This window comes from Saccopteryx bilineata, chromosome 8, assembly GCF_036850765.1.
Source record: "Saccopteryx bilineata isolate mSacBil1 chromosome 8, mSacBil1_pri_phased_curated, whole genome shotgun sequence".
Lineage (NCBI taxonomy): Eukaryota > Metazoa > Chordata > Mammalia > Chiroptera > Emballonuridae > Saccopteryx > Saccopteryx bilineata.
This window is the reverse complement of record NC_089497.1, coordinates 71549900-71568597: the sequence shown is the minus strand read 5'-3', so window position 1 is coordinate 71568597 and position 18698 is coordinate 71549900. Positions and strand designations below refer to the sequence as shown.

At 39.4% G+C, this 18698-nt stretch overlaps 1 protein-coding gene across 1 annotated transcript in view; it reads right to left on the bottom strand.

Annotated features, from left to right (window-relative positions):
- LOC136312200 (protein FAM200A-like) overlaps positions 1-17312 on the bottom strand; it is a 51099-nt gene extending 33787 nt beyond the window's left edge. The window contains exons 1-2 of the mRNA XM_066241716.1: positions 17247-17312; positions 16932-17093 (exon numbers count right to left, since the gene is read on the bottom strand). Of these exons, the coding sequence (XP_066097813.1) occupies positions 16932-17093; positions 17247-17298 (214 nt within the window). The 5' untranslated portion in view covers positions 17299-17312. The remainder of the gene's footprint in view (positions 1-16931; positions 17094-17246) is intronic.
- Between the last annotated feature and the right edge of the window lie 1386 nt (positions 17313-18698).

The window sequence follows — 18698 nt, the reverse complement described above, 5'->3', positions numbered from 1 at the left end:
GAAAAAGTGAAGAATAACTCCAGTTTCAGGTGTGTTCCTGCAACTCTCTAAGCTCAGATACTGACTGCTGCCACCTGGCACCTGTGAAGAGGTGACCATGGGGCAGGCTGCATCCCTTCCTACGTGCTACTGAGAGCTCCAGGATTAACCATCACCAGTGAGCCATGTGGCCACAGCCTTAAGGCCCCAGGTGTGGCTCAGGGCCCAGGAGAGATAATAGGTTGGAGGGTATCTCATCTCTGCTGCTGCTTTAGTGTAAGGTTGCTTGGTGCTGCTACAGGTTGACTCCCACGCTGGTCCCAGGGCTTTCAGATAGAGCCACAAGCCCCACCTTAAATTTGAATGGGTCAGCAAGAGATAGGCAAAGGCTGCTGTCCCCAAAAGAGGCCTCCATAAGAAATCTCCTGGCCCTGCTGCTTATGCTAGACATTTCTTCCAAAGGTCTTCCACTTATTCTTTCTCCAAATGCTACATATGGATAAATTGTACTTCTTCTCTCACCACATCCAAGGTATTTTTGCTTTTCCCTAGTAAATTTTCCTGCTTTGGTGTATGGAAGTGGTATATTTAATATTGGAAGGCCTACTGCATTTTGTTAAATAAAAGTGAAATTTGTCATTGGCAGATTTGTTAATTCATGAGTCAGTGTTAAGTAACTGCCTTTAAAAGCAGTGAAATAATAGCATTCAAATTTCTTTTAATACTAAGGATGAGGTTGTATAAGTGACCTGAACATTTATGTATACTAAATTGGAGTTTTTTTAAAAAAAATCAGGAATGGCAAGAAAGATATGATAGATGAGACACAGAAGTTGAGGAGCAAAATATAGTGCCAAGGATTTTCAGATGTTGGTGTTTAGACTTTGGACACTAAAATGATATAAAAGCCAATATATTTTAAAAGTACATAAAATGTTACTTTTGAAATGTAAATTCTTGGTTAGGGTAAATATCAAGTTTGCTATTTTGAAGGCCCAGTCACAAAATAAATAAGAATGAATACCTATAGAGAGATTGTCACAAAATACATTGGCTAAATTAGTGAATATAAGTTTGTCAGTGGAATAAATACAAAGTAATATCTATCATCCTAGTACTTAAATGCGTATTATTTGGCTGGGAACCAGTTAGTAGAACAATATTCTCACAGCTTTAAGGTAAATACTAATAACATTATGAAATTTAAAATTCACTGTATAAGTAGTCAGACACAGAGTACAGAGTTCCAAAGCTATTCATATTGGATCTGGGAAGTCAACATCAAAAGTCAGCCGACTTTTTTTCAGTACACTGTAGTAAAAACTGGTATTTTAACTTCAGAGGAACCTGGATTTGAATACTGGTTTGACAATTCCTAGGTGGGTGATCTTGGGCAAGTTGACTAACTTTTATTGTCTTATATGAATTTCCCCACCTGCAAAATGAGAAAGATTATAATTACATCTCTGCTAACAGTCAAAATATTTAACACCTCATACAGCTTGGGCACCAACAATTCAGATTAGACTGTGGCCTTGGCCCTGGAGCAGGGTCCTGAAGGGCTGTTACCACACCCTGTGTTAACTCTTTAGTTTCTATTTTGAGCAGAAGAAAGTTGAGTGGTCTGCAGAAGAGGTAGACAACCACAGAAACAAGGAGGGGAGGGCACTTGAGAGATTTAGGAGAGCAACTTTTCAGTGCCCACTATGGAAGTATTTCAGTGTTCTAACAACCAGTTTGGCTATATGGCTGTGTAACATCAGTATGTAGAGTTAATGTGATGATTAAATGATAAAATGTAGGTAAAGCACTCAGCATATATGGCATATATAAAGCTCAATAAAGGGAAATTATACTAATACTAATAATAGTGTCATGATAGAAATATGTAATGCCAACTTCAGGATTACTGAAGTAAAAATTAAATAAAAAAACCCAGCTTATTTAGTTCAGGGCTTGGCTCCTAATAAGTGCTTAACACATAGTAGGCATTGTTATTGATATTATTATCATTATTATTATTATTTTGTGTGTGTGTGACAGAGACAGAGAGACTGAGAGAGGGATAGATAGAGGCAAACAGACAGGAAGGGAGAGAGATGAGAAGCATCAATTCTTTGTTGCAGTTCCTTAGTCTCCTTAGTTGTTCACTGATTGTTTTCTCATATGTGCCTTTACTGGGGGGCTATCGCAGAGCAAGTGACCCCTTGCTCAAGCCAGCAACCTTGAGCTCAAGACAGCGACCTTGGGCTTCAAGCCAGCAACCATTAGGCTCAATCCAGCGACCATGAGGTCATGTCTAAGATCCCACACTCAAACTGGAGACCCCACATTCAAGCTAGTGAGCCCATGCTTAAGCTGGATGAGTCTGTGCTTTAGCTGGTGACCTTGGGGTCTTGAACCTGGGTCCTCTGCATCCCGGTCTGAAGCTCTATCCACTGTGCCACCGCCTGGTCAGATTTGATATTATTATTGCTGTTACTTTTATTATTATAGAATGTGTTATATTATTATATAATATAGTGGATTAAATTTGATGCAGTGGATTAAAAGACCTATCAGTACCAAGCAAATTTTGCATATAGCACAGCTTTTGTAGCTCCTAAATGATTACTGTACTCATATTGTAAGATTATGGAAAATAATATTAAAAACTAGTGAATAATTTTAAGAAAAAGTGTTTTTATCAAACCTTTTAAGGCATTTGATAAGCTGGGAATACACCCAGATTGTCAAATAGTGCAAAAAAAAATAATAAATTTATAAACACACTTGCATTTGACAAATAATTAACTAAACCCAGAGAAGGCACAATATAGACAAAATGATTAAATCAATTCTAGTGTCCTTAAAGTAATTTGAATCTTGATTGTTATTGATACTTGAAAATTTCAGTGGTGCATTTTTTTCATTTCTGGGAGTTTATATTAGTGATAAATCATATTTTTGGCTAAATTAGCAAGCAGGTGATGACTTTTCTTTAATGAAATACATCAGCTCAAATATGAGTCCTCTGAGCACTTTCCTAGACCACGCACACTTTAACAGTTCTTCAGACTGGTTACCAAAAAATAAATAAATAAATAGTTTGTTTAAAACCACCTCCTTTTTTTCCTAAAGTAAAAATTCAAAACAGGATAATTTAATGGATTTGGGGTTTGTGGGCTTTGAGCCTTAGTTGTGTCTCGGCACTCAATATGAAATCAAATAATTACCAAATGGCTATCTCATTTTATAATGAGCTTCATGTCTCCAGTGTACAGTTTGTGGTCTAGTGGTTTGAAAAATGTGGGTGAGATGAAGTGAAACTCTATTGAACTTATTTACAATGGAAGTTAACAGTATTTTCTTCTTAACAGTTTTATTTTAGGTATGCTAGGAAAAGTCAACAGATTAGTTTTTATTCCACAAAATAACAATCTTCACCATTGTTATGATGGAGGTGTGCCTGAGGGCATCAATTGCCTCAGTAAATCCAGAGCCAGAACTAAGGGTTTTGCTTTCAATTTTATTCAAATAACATTTTTTCAACATTTATTTTTTATTATTATTATTATTATTTTTTTGTATTTTTCTGAAGTTGGAAACAGGGAGGCAGTCAGACTCCTGCATGCACCCGACCGGGATCCACCCGGCATGCCCACCAGGGGGTGATGCTCTGCCCATCTGGGGCATTGCTCTGTTGCAACCAGAGCCATTCTAGCACCTGAAGCAGAGGCTACAGAGCCATCCTCAGCACCCGGGCCAACTTTGCTCCAATGGAGCCTTGGCTGCAGGAGGGGAAGAGAGAGACAGAGAGGAAGGAGAGGGGGAGAGGTGGAGAAGCAGATGAGTGCTTCTCCTGTGTGCCCTGGCTGGGAATCGAACCCGGGACTCCTGAACGCCAGGCCGATGCTCTACCACTGGGCCAACCGGCCAGGGCCTCAACATTTTGATAGTAAGCAAAAACTAATTTGCATTACCAATTAATCAGCGTTATACCACAAATTCTGTTACCACCTTAAAAGAGATTTTTCCACTCAAGTAATCCTGAGAGAACAGAAGCTGCTATCACATGAATTGTTTAAACAGAAAAAATTTTTTAAATGTTACAGTAATCAGAAGCACACTATTATTAAACATGTAGTATACATATATAATTTTCTGGCTTCTGTTGGTTCACTAGCTTTCAAAAGGCTCACTCTATTTAATGATGAAATAAAGACAGTTACTTGCAGAGAAGAGAGTTGAAACCAACTGGGGATATGGAGAGGAAAGACAGGTAGAGCAAGATGTTGAAGACCTATTCCCCACAGAGATGATATTGTTGGAGAGAGAAATACAAAGAAGTAACATAGACTTTGAGCCCTCCAGCACCATATATTCCCCAAAGATATTTTTTACTCCACAAGTATTTTCTCTGAGCACCATACTGAGGAGAACTCTCCATTTATTAGTAATTAAACTTGTTATGAAGAAAAACTTTGAATTAGTTACAAGAATGTATAGTGTTTAATAGTGTAATCATTGCATCACAGTTAAGCTACATCTTTCTATAAGTAGCCAAATTTGGTTTAATTAAGCAAGCTTTTACAATTAGTCTAACATTTAATCAACAGAAATTTGAGCCAGGAGAATAAACAGGAATTAAAGAGCAGACTATATTTGTTTACCTCTGATATTATTAATTATATAAAATAAAAAATATTAAAATTATTAAAGCATCAAAGTTATATTAAAATGATGATCAGTAGCAGCAAATATCCCACTTTGAAGATAGTACTTTCTGTCATTCTTCCAGGCTGGTTGCAGAGACTGAGCCGAGGGCTAGGGAGAAGCTGTCATCGGGATTCAGGGGAAGGGCAGACGGGGCCAGAGGAAGGGAAATTCAGGAAGAAGAAACTTCCCGATTTCAGCTAAAGACAAATTCTAATTATATGTTCTACAAAAAGCCAGAATGAGAAGGGTTAAGACTCTGAGACACTCCTCTCTACATGATTTGGCCTCAAATAAGTATAGGTACAGGACTAGCACACCCAGCCTGATGCTGAGGAGCATAAGGGCATGCACAGGGGTTAGTGATGGAGTATTCATTTTAGGGAGGCTAATGAAAACAATATTGAAACTATAAACTATCAAGACTTTAAATAGCAAATTGATAAAGCATAAAGATGGAGCTAAAACTGGTAGAACCTAAAAACTGTCATCTTTCCCAATATACTATTTAATTAAGAGAGGAGAAAAGCTGTGTTTTTGTCTGACATATCAAAACTATTCAATAAAGTCAAAATGAGATGCCATTCAGATTTCTAATATAACCTTGTGGAACTCTCACATTCACTAAAGTTGTCATTAATTACTGAGTTGAAGTAAGGCCTGTGAATTAGACCTTATTAAAATTCAAGGTTAAATTATATTTATATCTTTCTCTATAAGTGCATAAATAAAAAGAACATATAGAATATAATATGGAGGAAAACACATACATAGTATATGTTGAAAAAGTTGTTTACCTTTCCTATTGTGATTAAAGGGTTTTCCCCTTTTTTTCCCATAGTACAGTGGAAAGTCGCAGAGTGATGCATATAACAGTAATCTTCTCCCTTTTATTTACAATGATAATATTGATACACCATCACAAGATTAAGCTGAATTTATGGTCACGCTGGTATTTCTAGTTCCCTGCTCTCTCGTCCTCTTTTGGAACTGGAGGTGCAAGCTATGGTTATGGAACAATGTTTTCCTCTGTGTAAAGCTAACAACCATCTCTAAGAATTGAGACTACAATTTCACAATCATTAATGCCTGTGGATAAAAATCAAGTAAACTAAGTAATAAAACATTCACATATCACTTCTTCATATCTACCTCTCTAGGCACACACATTACACACACATGCATAAATACACAGGCACACACTGACAACACCATACCCCTGCTTTGTGTAGATGAGGAGCAACTCCTTTTTCTTTTCTTAAAGATTTTATTTATTCATTTTAGAGAGAAGAGAAAGAGAAGGGGGGCAGAAAGTTGTTTTCTATGTGCCTTGACCAGGCAAGCCCAGGGTTTCGAATCTGTGACCTAAACCTTCCGTGTGAAGGTTTTATCCACTGCACCACCACAATTCCCTTTTCTGCAGAGAAGATGTTTCTTCAAGTAGGGTCACTGACTGTGTATATGCTGATTGGCAAGTAATATTGTCCTATCTAGAAAAGTTATGTCTCAGCTAAATCATTGAGGACCTGGTCAGTGAACAAGCAGGTCTTACAAGGTTGGAGGTGACAGAACTAAGAAATTTTGGTAATTTATCTTCTTATGGACCTTCTCTATTTTATCTACCTATAATTTCCCACACATGTACAGTTAGTGCATTTCTGAATACTTACATGTAAAATTGTGTTGTTGTTAACATAATCATAAGACAGTGCCCAGATCTTAAACTATGAACTTCTTGAAGGCTGGGTCTATGGGACTGTTAGCCCAGGCATCTAGCACAATGGCTAGCATGTGCTGAATGCTCAACAAATATTTGTTGAATAACTGAATAGTGGCAGAAAAGGTAAGGGCGGAGGGAGAAAGCCAGAATCTAGCATCTGGAGCAAAAAGGACAGACTTTAATATGATTTTATGGATAGGTCTCAAAAAACTGTCGACAATAAACTGTTCATAACAAATTTACAAATGTATTTGATAGAAATTATCTAAGGTAAATCAATTTACTTCTCCAGAATAGTAACATTAGTCTGTAAACTCTTTGATTAAATCAATATTGTACAGGAGCATGCCTGTTATTTCATTTGTCCTTATCTAATAAGTCATCATCTTTTATCTCCGTTTTACTCATAAAAGTCCAATTTATGACTCTAGAAGATTCCCTGATTTCTTAACTGGTTACTTAAAAGTTGTTTACATTTTATAGAATAGCTGGCAAAGCAAAATTGGAGCTCTTGATATCACAAACTGAGTCCCTCTTGTACAGAAGAATACAGTGTCATGGGGAAGACAGACATTCAACAGACTGCAGACAAAAATTACATGATTACCAGGGCTCAAAGTACTTGGAGAGGTATGGGACACTATGAGAATGCTTAATGGTGAGAATGTCAAATTACCTGGATAGCTGACTCAGCACTTAACTTGGGGCACCAGCAGAAGCTAAAGAGGAGAGGAAGAATGAGAGGGGGAGAGGGAGAAAGAAGGGGGAAAGGGGGTTGAGGGGGGAGGGGGAGAGACTCAGAAAGAGATATATAGAGAGAGGCAGCCTGTATGTGACAGACACAGAAGGAGACAATTTGAATCAAAAGAAAATCTAGAAAGAAGTTATTCGGCATATGCATACATTTTGTTGTATAGCATTAAAAAAAAAAGTAAATGTTGCTTTCATTTTTATTTTGTGTTTGAATTCATATTTAGGCCGGGCGGTGGGAAGACAGCCGATGGAAACTTTTAGGTGCTTAAGGTTTGTAAATGTCTTAACCCAGCTCTGCAATAGGACCGAACCTTCTCTGAAGGGTAACTTTTAAGCTGAGACTTAAATGATGAAGAAGCATTAGCTGAGTAAAGAGAGGATATCAGAAGAGGTTTCCAAACAGAGGGTACATGTGGCATGTGAAATGACCCAATGGTGGCTGAGGGCACAGTCTTGATCCCATTCATCTATTTCCTCTCTTCTGTAGGGGGTCGTTTCCAAAGGCAGACTCATTCAGACTTGTCATATATGCACAAAGAAAGGCCTTCTTGCCATGAAAGCCATGTAGGGACATTAACCACAGGCAAATGGTCAATCACAATAACATGAATACAGAGTTCAATTTGGTCCAGCTTTATTTATATATATATAAAAAGAGAAACTTCCAGTCGAGATGACAGCATAGATATATGTAGTACAGTCACCAGGTTACGAATGAGATAGATTCTGTAAGGTTGAAAATGTTTAAGCATTTATATGCACAGAAAGGTAAAAATAAATACTATTTTAAGACAAATATCTGTCTAAGTTGCATTTAATATGCAAATACACCTGTTCCAACTTACATATATTGAATAAATTCAACGTAAGAACAAACCTACAGAACCTATCTCATTTGTAACCTGGGGACTGCCTGTTCCTGAATCGTCCCACAACCACATCAAAATTATAACTAAATTACAGTACAACCATTATTCAGAACTGCCTGAAATCTAGATGAATGGAAGTCCTACAACTAGGGATTTAAAGAGGAAACCACATTGAGATGGATAGGAGAAATGGAGACATGAAATGGGCTGGTTTCATACCCACGTGTAGTAGGTAAAGACTATCAACAGAAGGTATATCTTGGCTGCAGAGGTCCCCCATGAGGAGCAAGAAGTCCCAGCCTCACACCAGGCCTCCCAGCCCAGAGTTTCAGTGCTGGGAAGAGAAGTCCCCATAACTTCTGACTGTAGCTGAATGAGACGACAGGCTGCTGGAGTCCCAGGCAGTTTCTCTTAGAGGGCCCATGCATGGATTTACTTGGACTTACCCTCTCTGAGCTCCAGTGCTGGGGCAGCAGCTTGAAAAGAACCAGCGACATATGGGGAGAAACTGAATTGTCTGGCATCAAGATGAGAGCTAGAGTGCAGCTTTCTGCCAGACAGAAGTGCTACAGAGGTCATTGTTCCTTTTCTGAGACCTACTCCCCACAGAGCCAGCAGACCGGGGGGCCACATCTGAGTCTGTGTCAACCTGGCTCATACTATTTACCCAGGCCTGGTGATTCCCTGAGACCCTGCACCACCCAATTTGTGGGTCCACTCAAGCCATTTCTAGTGGCTTTTCCATACAAATGATTTCTCTTGCCTTATGCTTTGAACTTTCCTAAAATCTCTCAAACAAGCAGCATCTGGCTTGTGTACTCTATACCTCTCACTAAGTGGCCCCAGGCCTGGCACTAGTGGTGGCCAGACTGGTTCACAGCTTGGTCTTTCCTGGGTGCCTCCAAGCCCAGCACAAGAGGCAGCAATCTGAAGATCACTCTGTAGTTCATGGTGGGTGGCCCCAGGCAGGGCATTGATGGTGGCTGACCCTGCACCTCCTGGAAGGCCCCAGAGCCAGTGCGCCCAGTGGACAGCTTTAGACCATGCTGGATTACAACCCTACCACCTCCACAAGCAACACACTAAGGGGATCAAGACTTGCTTCAGGGGTGCTCACCAAAGCCCCACTGAAGCAAATCTTGATCCTTGGGGCAACTTCTGTACAGCAGCTCATCTGCTGTAGTTACAGCAGCATCTCACAGCCAATCGGCCTGGAGGGTCAATACCTCCCAGTGATGCCAACAGCAAAAAAGGCTCAACTACAACAGGACAGCGCACACAGCCCACACAGGGCACATATCAAGAGTGCAGTTAGGGTGACTGAGGAGGCTGTGCCACTAGCTCTAGAAGACACCTACTAAACAAACCACTCTATCACGTCCAGGTTATAAATGAAAGAAGAGGAAATATCTCCAGAAAAAGAACTAAATGAAACAGAGGCAAGGAAACTACCAGATACAGAGTTTAGATGCTCAAGAAACTTAGTGACAACTCCAACAGCACAAAGAAGGACATAGAAACCATAAAAAAACATTCAGAAGTGAAAAATAATTGAAATGAAGAATAATTTACAGGGAATCAACAGTTGAGTTGAAGCTGAGAACCAAATCAGCGATTTGAAATACAAGGAAACAAGAAACACCCAACCAGAATAGCAAAAAGAAAGAGAAATACAAATGAAGACAGCATAAGGAGCCTCCAGGACAACTTCAAGCATACCAATATTCACATCATAGGGTGCTGGAACGAGAAGAGACAGCAAAAAAATTGAAAATCTATTTGAAAAATTAATGACAGAAAACTTTCCTAATCTGGTGAAGGAAATAGACATAACAAGTCCAGGAAGCACAGAGAGTCCCAAACAAGATGAACCCCAAGAGGCCCACACCAAGACACAGCATAATTAAAATGCAAAATGTTAAAGACAAAGAGAGAAATCTTAAAAGCAGCAATAGAAAAGCAGCTAGTTTCTTACAAGGGAGCTCCCATAGGACTGTCGGCTCATTTCTCAACATAAACTTTGCAGGCCAGAAGGGATTGGCAAGAAATATTCAAAGTGACAGAAAGCAAGGACCTACAGCCAAGATTACTTTACCTAGCAAAGCTATCATTTAGAATCAAAGGACACATAAAGAACTTTCCAGAGATGAAAAAGCTAAAGTTCATCACTACTGAACCAATATTAAATGAAATGTAAAAGATTTCTTTAAGAAGAAGAAGAAAAAAAGATCAAAAGTATGAATAATAAAATGGCAATAGATTCTTATCTATCAATTGAATCTATAAAACAAAGTAAGTGCATAAGCAGAACAGGAAAAGACTCATAGATATAGAGGACATTTGATGGTTGCCAGATAGAAGGGGGTTGGGTGAAAAAGATAAAAAGATTAAGAAGTCCAAATTGTTTGTTACAGAACAGTCATGGGGATGTAAAGTACAGCATAGGGATTACAGTCAATAATATTTTAATAACTATGTATGGTGTCAGAAGGGTACGAGATTTATTGGGATGATCATTAGTAAGTTATATAGTATCTAATTACTGGGATGTACACCTGAAGCTAACATAATATTGTATGTCAACTGTAATTGAAAAATAAAAAATGATTACAAAAAATTTTTGTGTGTGTGACAGAGACAGAGAGAGGGACAGACAGACACAGACAAGAGGGGAGAAAGATGAGAAGCATCAATTATTTATTGCAGCTCCTTAGTTGTTCATTGATTGCTTTCTCATATGTGCCTTGACCTGGGGGGCTATAGCAGAGTGACTCCTTGCTCAAGCCAGTGAGCCACGGTCAAGCTGGATGAGCCCATGCTCAAGCTGGTGACCTCAGAGTTTCAAACCTGGGTCTTCTGTGTCCCAGTCTGACACTCTATCCACTGCTCTACTGCCTGGTTAGGCAATTACAAAATTATTTTTTAAATGCCTCATCAAAGAAAAAATGTGAACACATGTGTTGGGAAGATAAAATATATTATACCCACTTTGTTAAAGATAGTGCTGCCCACGTGGAAGCCTGTTGCCCAGGTGATGGTATTAGTTGCCCTTCTTGCTTAGGATGGGCGTGAATATATTAATGTGTGTTGGGAGCAGGCTGTGGGAAGGCAGGATCCTTGTAGCCTGGGGCTTGGTTTTGGGACTAAGCTTTTCCCACCCTTTTTGATGTGGGGTTGTGCACTCTCATGAGGAATCCTATTATGCCTCAGATAAGTGACTTTGTATCAGAGACTTCCTTATTTGTATATTGGATTAAAGGTTTGGATTTCTACACTATAAAGTGGGGCAGACTGGGAGCTTGCTCTCTCTTGGTTCCTGAGATTAGCATTAGAGAGGAGAGCAGAGTGAGGCCACGTGGAGGAGGCCAGGAGAAGCAGCCAAGATGGTGGAGTGCTGAGTGAGAAGCCAATTTGTGCAGTTTGTGCAGGGAGAAGGAAGGAGATGGGGAACAGAGGTGAATAAGTCTGGTGAGCTAGAAACCTTTGATTCTAGGAAACTCAGATAAGTCCGTAGCTTTGTGAGCACTGAATGAGTAGGTTTTGAAGTCCAGTGTGTGTTTTTCTTGCCCACCGGGTACAAGCTAGGATTAAAGCTAATGGCCCACCAGTTCTTGGCTCCGTTGTTTCATTACCGTCTGTCTGAATCTAATGCGAACCTGCATGGGCCAGGCAGCTGTGATGGTGGCCATGGATACCGGCTTTACAATATGCAATGGGCCAGGCCCTAGGTTAAGTGCTGAGGATACCAAAGGATTTCTCATGCTCTGGGTTCTTATAGATCCATTACCAGATCTCAGCTCTCTCCAGTTGAGATTTTCCTCTCATCTGACTTCCTGAGAAGTGTGTCTTCTCTTCCTGGTTATATTCTGTTTCTGCTCTGGTATCCTATCTTCCCTACTCCCAAACCAATCCAGCTATTGTCTTCAGTCCATCCCACAGCCCTTCTGAGCCAACCTGAGCATGAAGGAAGCAAAAGGCTTTCTGCCTGTTATTTAGGATTTCCCGGGATTCTGCCCGGCCTATACCCTCGCCTGCTTTCTGATATCCCCTTGCTGTTATTACTGTGAAGCTCACAAACCCTTCCTTAGTTGTAAACTATTACCACAATGAGATGTTCAGGCTAACCCCTTAAAAAAGCCACCACATTCTTCCTGTTTCTCATACAGGAGGCTCTTTGAACTAATATTTCTCAACACTCACCTTCCAACCCATTCTACTTCTGGCAATCTTTTTTTTTTTTTTTTTTTTTTTTTTTACAGAGGCAGAGATAGACAGGGACAGACAGACAGGAACGGAGAGAGATGAGAAGCATCAATCATCAGTTTCTCGTTGTGCGCGTTGCGACTTCTTAGTTGTTCATTGATTGCTTTCTCACATGTGCCTTGACCGTGGGCCTTCAGCAGACCGAGTAACCCCCTGCTGGAGCCAGCGACCTTGGGTCCAAGCTGGTGAGCCCTTTGCTCAAGCCAGATGAGCCCGCGCTCAAGCTGGCGACCTCGGGGTCTCGAACCTGGGTCCTTCCGCATCCCAGTCCGACGCTCTATCCACTGCGCCACCACCTGGTCAGGCTACTTCTGGCAATCTTAATGAAAACAGTTGTTGACTTCTCTTTTTGACTCAGCCTATTTTCTTGCTCACATTTTTCCTCCTTTCACATTCCACCTTACCTGGCTTCAGAAACCTTTTCTCATTGTTTTGTTTTCTCCCAATCTCCTATTCATACAAATGAACAGTTACAGTCATTGCATGGCAGTGAAAATACATAGGTAATTGTGATAGAGGAAAAGGAAATCACATAATCTTCAAATTAGATTATTTGGGGTTCATTGTTATGTCATCTTCAAACTAATCTTTATGACTTAGAATAATGGTTATGTCTTATGTTTTCCTTTCTTTTATTCAAAACAATTGAATATGGCTAATAAAATACCTACAGTATAATAATATATAAGGAGGTGTAGTAACCAACCAAAAGTAAAGTAAGAGTAGACAAAATAAAGTCAGGATAAAAATATTTCATAAAATGTAGACTGTTCGGTGTGGATACTTACTGTAAGTAAGCCTCTGAATTTTTAAACTACCAAAACATTTCATAAGGAAGCACATTCAATTACACAATCCAAAATGGTCAGAGGATTACAAAACAAACTAGTTGCTCAAGAGAAGCAGAGTCATTTGTGGTAATAAATTTCTGAAGGCTCTCATTACGACAACGGTGTGATGAGAGTGAGTGGCTTCTCAGCTGCACCTAAACAGTAAACACAGTTGTGGGTTTTCTGAGGCTGCTATTCCTACTGTTAGATAGTATGAGGTCTCAACTTTTGGGCTATGCTTACTAAATGCTATTCTCTCTAAATGTTAAAATGTAGCATAGTATTTTGCAGGTCAGCTGTAAACAGGATGAGCTTGACAATAATGCAAACTGAATGTAATCAACTGCAAAGAAGAAATCAACATATAATTGACCAAATAGTGTATATAAGTGATGGTTAAGCCTCCCTTTGGGGAGACAGAGTTTTGAATATGAATCCTTCTGTCAGTTATTCAATCACAGGTTACTTGTCTGTTTAAGCTCCTCCTCTCTTATGACAAGTAAAAGTAAGTAAAAAAAAGTACACAAGTTCTTTTTATTTGTTTTTTTTATAAGAGAAGTGATAGAACACTGTATCTAATTCATGAAAAAGGAGTATTAAGTTATTAAAGGGCAACTTAAGAGTAAGGAAGAAAGGTGCAGACCATATGTATTGTTTACATACATTCACTTATCAAGAAAAAAATTGTTTTTATGGATCCTAACTCTCAACCATGTTTTTGAGTTTCAGGTCTGTATAAGCATAACTAGACAAAAATTAAAAGCACATTCATATAACTTAGTCCACAACTGATAATTGAGAAGCTTTCAAGAAAATTTGCAAAAATGTAATGTGATATTATTTCTAACAAATTTCTTCAGAAAGTGCCAATATATATAATCTTGGTCAGTACTGGAAAAGGTTGCCTGAAGTCTGTTTATTCTTTGCCAAAAGCCTGGTCTGGAAATTCTGGAAGGATAATTAATTAGAAGGAAACTACTTTTTTAAGTGGAATAATTTATAATCTATTAGATTTATAATTCTGAGGATGTGGAAGGTTGCCCTTTTAAAAATGAGATAGAGCAGATTCTAGTGCCCATCTGATGGCTCCATTGCTATAGAAGTAACTAAGGCAACAAATTGGCAAGGCTTGGTGTCCTCCAACCAGACTAACCCTTAGAGAGTTGTGCCCAAAGTCTGAAGAGCAGTGACCACTGGTCTTATTGCATACGTTAGGATCTACTGAAACCGTTCAGTATGCTTTGCTTTGTATCACTATGATATTCTTGAACTAGATATATTCTCCCTAACTATTCAGTTATCAACATTAAATTATAAATTCATTTAACAAATATTTTCTGAGTACCTTTCAGACACTATGGGTACCAAAATGAATGAGCCAGGAATCTTGACTCTAACAAACTCACAGTCTGTGCTTTCTGTTGATGGTTCAAGATGTTCTGAGTAACAAAAATATCCTTCTTTGGTCTTTGTTACACCTAAAAATCTCTAACACCCAACCAAGAGATCTCCCCACCCCCACCCTGGGAATGAACACATCTCACAAGTATAACTAGCACATAATTATATGTTTTCTCAACAAAAAGAACTATATTTACCATTAATTTCATGGCTGTTACGTGATATTGGTAAACTTATTTTCCCAGAAGGTCTGTCACCTCACTTGGAATGGTTTAAGGTTCAGTTTCCTTGTCTGTGATCAGAGCACAACTTTCTGTAACATGTTTTACTTCTGGCTCTCCACCAGTCCAGCACTTTTGAGTTCAATGCTTCACTCCAGCAATAATTTCCTATCTGACCTTTCTTCTCTGTCCAACCTATCACATAGAATGCTTATAGACAATGTTTATAGACTAACATTCAAATTTCATCCTATTATTTCCTTGTTCAGAAAATTCCAGGGATTGCCCATTTCCTATAAATTACTGTGACTAGCCAGAAACTCCCCGAATACTATGCATCACCTTACTTAACACAACCACACCTCTTATTACTCCAAATTAGTATGTGTACCTAAACACCCTGAACATTAAACACCTTAAGCATTCTTCACTCTTGAAGTATTTGTTCCTGCAGTTCATCTTGGTGGAAAGTAACCTCCCTCCCCTTTATCCTCCCATTTTAAGTTTATTTTAGATTCAGCTCCTTTCTTCTGAACTCTCTCCAGTTGCTATTAACCACATCAATTTTCTGAAATTCATGACTATTATAGATATAGCACTGACTTGGACTATTATTTAACTAATTTCTCACTGCACCTTCTCTTCCCAACTAGATTTTAAACTCCACCCAGAGCAAAGGGGCTCACCTTAAAAGTTGCATTTGTGTCTCCTCTTAGTTTTAAGCAGTTATGCACACATTTGGTGCTCAATACATCTAAGAAACAGATGTGGAATTGTTACAAATTTCTTCACAGTTGGGACTCGCAAGGCAAAAGACACACCGGATGATATGTACAATGTGCAGAGGACTGGAACTCTTAGGCAGATCCGGCCCCAGGAAACAGCACCTCTGCATATTTATTGAGTTCCAAAAGTCATAGCTCAGCAGTTAAAACTAGAAAGTTACACAAGCTGTTTTTCCCATTCGTTTCATCCCCAACCCTGCACATCTACTGTTTCTTTTCATGAACAAGGACACAAGTGGAGTCAGAATCTCAGAGCTATCAATCACAAAGTACATTTGGTTCTTGCAGGCATTCCTCCAAGAATCCTGGCGCACATGCACTTGAATAACCCAGGCCAGTGTCTCTCCATGGCCAACACACTCCAAGATCTCCTGTCTCCTATTAACCCTTGCTCTGCAGTTAACTGCCATTTATACTGGTGCAGAGTGGTCTCCTACATGGAATGAATGACCACTGACTCCAAATACATTTTTTTCCTTTCTTTTACAGCTGGCACCCACCTTGCATCCTGTGCATTCCTAAGTCAATGCTTTCAAACCTTTCCAACTACAATCTATAGGAAGGAATTCTTTTTATATTATGACAAAACAATACATATTATTTACAGTGTGCAATATATCCAGACATTTTTTATCCTAGACTTAAAAATACCAATCATGACACACTAAATTGATTTGCTCACCTGTGAGAAACAGGCTGTATGCTGGCAAAGTCCTTATAGCCTAAGGCAGTGGTTCTCAAACTTTTTGAAGTTGGTGTGCATTTAAAATTCTACAAATAGGCCCTGGCTGGTTGGCTCAGTGGTAGAGCGTCGGCCTGGCGTGCAGGAGTCCCAGGTTTGATTCCCAGCCAGGCCACACAGGAGAGGCGTCCATCTGCTTCTCCACCCCTCCTCCTCTCTTTCCTCTCTGTCTCTCTCTTCCCTTCCTGCAGCCAAGGCTCCATTGGAGCAAAGTTGGCCCGGGCGCTGAGGATGGCTCCATGGCCTCTGCCTCAGGCGCTAGGATGGCTCTGGTCGCAACAGAGCGATGCCCCAGAGGGGCAGAACATCGCCCCCTGGTGGGCATGCCGGGTGGATCCCGGTCGGGCGCATGCGGGAGTCTGTATGACTGCCTTCCCATTTCACTTCAGAAAAATACAAATAACATAAAATAAAATAAAATAAAAAATAAAAAATAATTTTTTTATATATATAGATACAATCTTAGTAAGATTTAGTAAATTTGGCAGGCCCTGGTGCAAATGTGTTAAGTTTTTTCATTCTTGTGTTTATGAGAAACATAGCCTGATGTGTCCTAGTGATTTCTTCAATGTTTGGGCATATATTTGAAAGGCAAACTCTCATTACTTCATCAATACATTGAAGAATTCCTCTCTTTTTACTCTTGTGTTGAGGGTAGAAAAGCTTAACTCACCGAAATAGGATGTTGAAAATTGTAGTAAAATGTTCAAAGCTTTTTTAGATGTTGCCACATATTCTTCTTTTATAGAAATCCAAAAGGCTTCAAGAGACAATTCCTTATGTTTAATCATCATCAATCCACAATCAGTGGATATAGCTGCCAGTTCTTCTTCTTCTGTTAATGTTAAACCAAAATCACTTGAAGCTTCCATGAATGGGTTTCTAATCCAATTATATTGTTCAGTGTTAAGTGATGGAAAATGCTATAAATTAAATTCTGCCCATCAGCCTTCAAGTCCTAGTTTATTTACACTTAACTTTTGCTCACCTCCAGAATTGGATTCTTCAATATCATGCTTCTTTTTGAGAAATCTATCCATTTTATTTGGGTGTATTTATCTAAAAATAATATAATGATGTGTTAATAATAAATATAATAATGATGTGTTACAAAAAAAAGCAATATTTCCATAATGAAATGGTATAATAGAGTAACTATATTTATTTTTATATCTGGACACATACCACAAACCAGCGCAGCTAGTAATTCCAGGTCCCGAATTTGAATGGTGCAGAATTAAAAAAAAAAAAAGTGAAATTAAGAAAATACGGGTCAGGAGGGCCCTGTAATTGCTGCTGGCAAGAACAAAGCACACCCAAAAACTACATCTTGCTTTATTTATAGGGCAAAGTGAGGCCACTAGCAAATCAATGGTCTCTGATCACGTTTCCAAGGCAACTCAAGAATTTTACCTAGTGCAAAAACCCCCCACCATACATATCCTCTTAACTTTACACCAAACAAAGGATAGAAGAAACTTGCCTCCAGTCTTTCCAGGGAACATGGGGGAGGGTAGTGTAAACAATCCAGCACCACAGCTTAACAGCCTTTTGCAACCTAATCAGGCAAGTGAGGTGAGGTGGTTGGGCAGACTGTCAGCTTACAGCCAATTGCCCACACCTCTGTCCTCCAAAAATCTAAACACCCAAAACTCTGTTGGTATTTTGATCCCCAACAGGCACATATTTCTCTGGAATACCATAGGGCGCACCTGGAAATCTTCTAGGGCACACTAGTGCGCCCTGGTGCACACTTTGAGAACCACTGTTAAACCACTTAGTTTAAGACTAAACCTTTCCCACTCTTTTAATACTAAGATCTTTTCAACATCCTTCTAATACTAAGGGGCTTTGTATCAGAAACTTCCTTATTGTATATTGGCTTAAAGGCTTTAATTTTCTACACTATATAATAAAGCAGACTGGGGTCTCTATCTGGCAAGCAAAAGGCATTGCAGAGGCCTCCCGAGCCCATCCTGTTTCTCTTTAAGCCTGTTTTCTTAACTCTGCACCGTTCCCACTCAGGACCTGAAATTACTAGCTGCACTGGTTTGCGGCAAGTGGTGCCCATACAGGGACCTGAGAAAGGAAAAACTAAACTAAATGAAGGTAATGAAACTCCCCAAGTGCACACAGTAAGTAAAATTTTTAAGTAGAGTTTTTGGGGAAAGTAGTATCGGGGGTAATAAACTATGGGACAGTTAGGGTAAAAAGTAAGGGACCTTTTTCTTTTTGTACAGATATTTTAATTTGAGAAGCTGTTGTTTTATCAGAGTGAGCTAGAAACAGAGGGATGTGAATTTGAGAAGACCTGGGAGTCTGAGGATGACTCTGAGGGTGTCACGGCTATGGCCTCCTTAACCTTTGCACCTCTGCTGTCCTCTGATCTTTGTTACACTTATCAGGTTGCTCCCAGGATCTATGTCTCAGACCTTTGGAG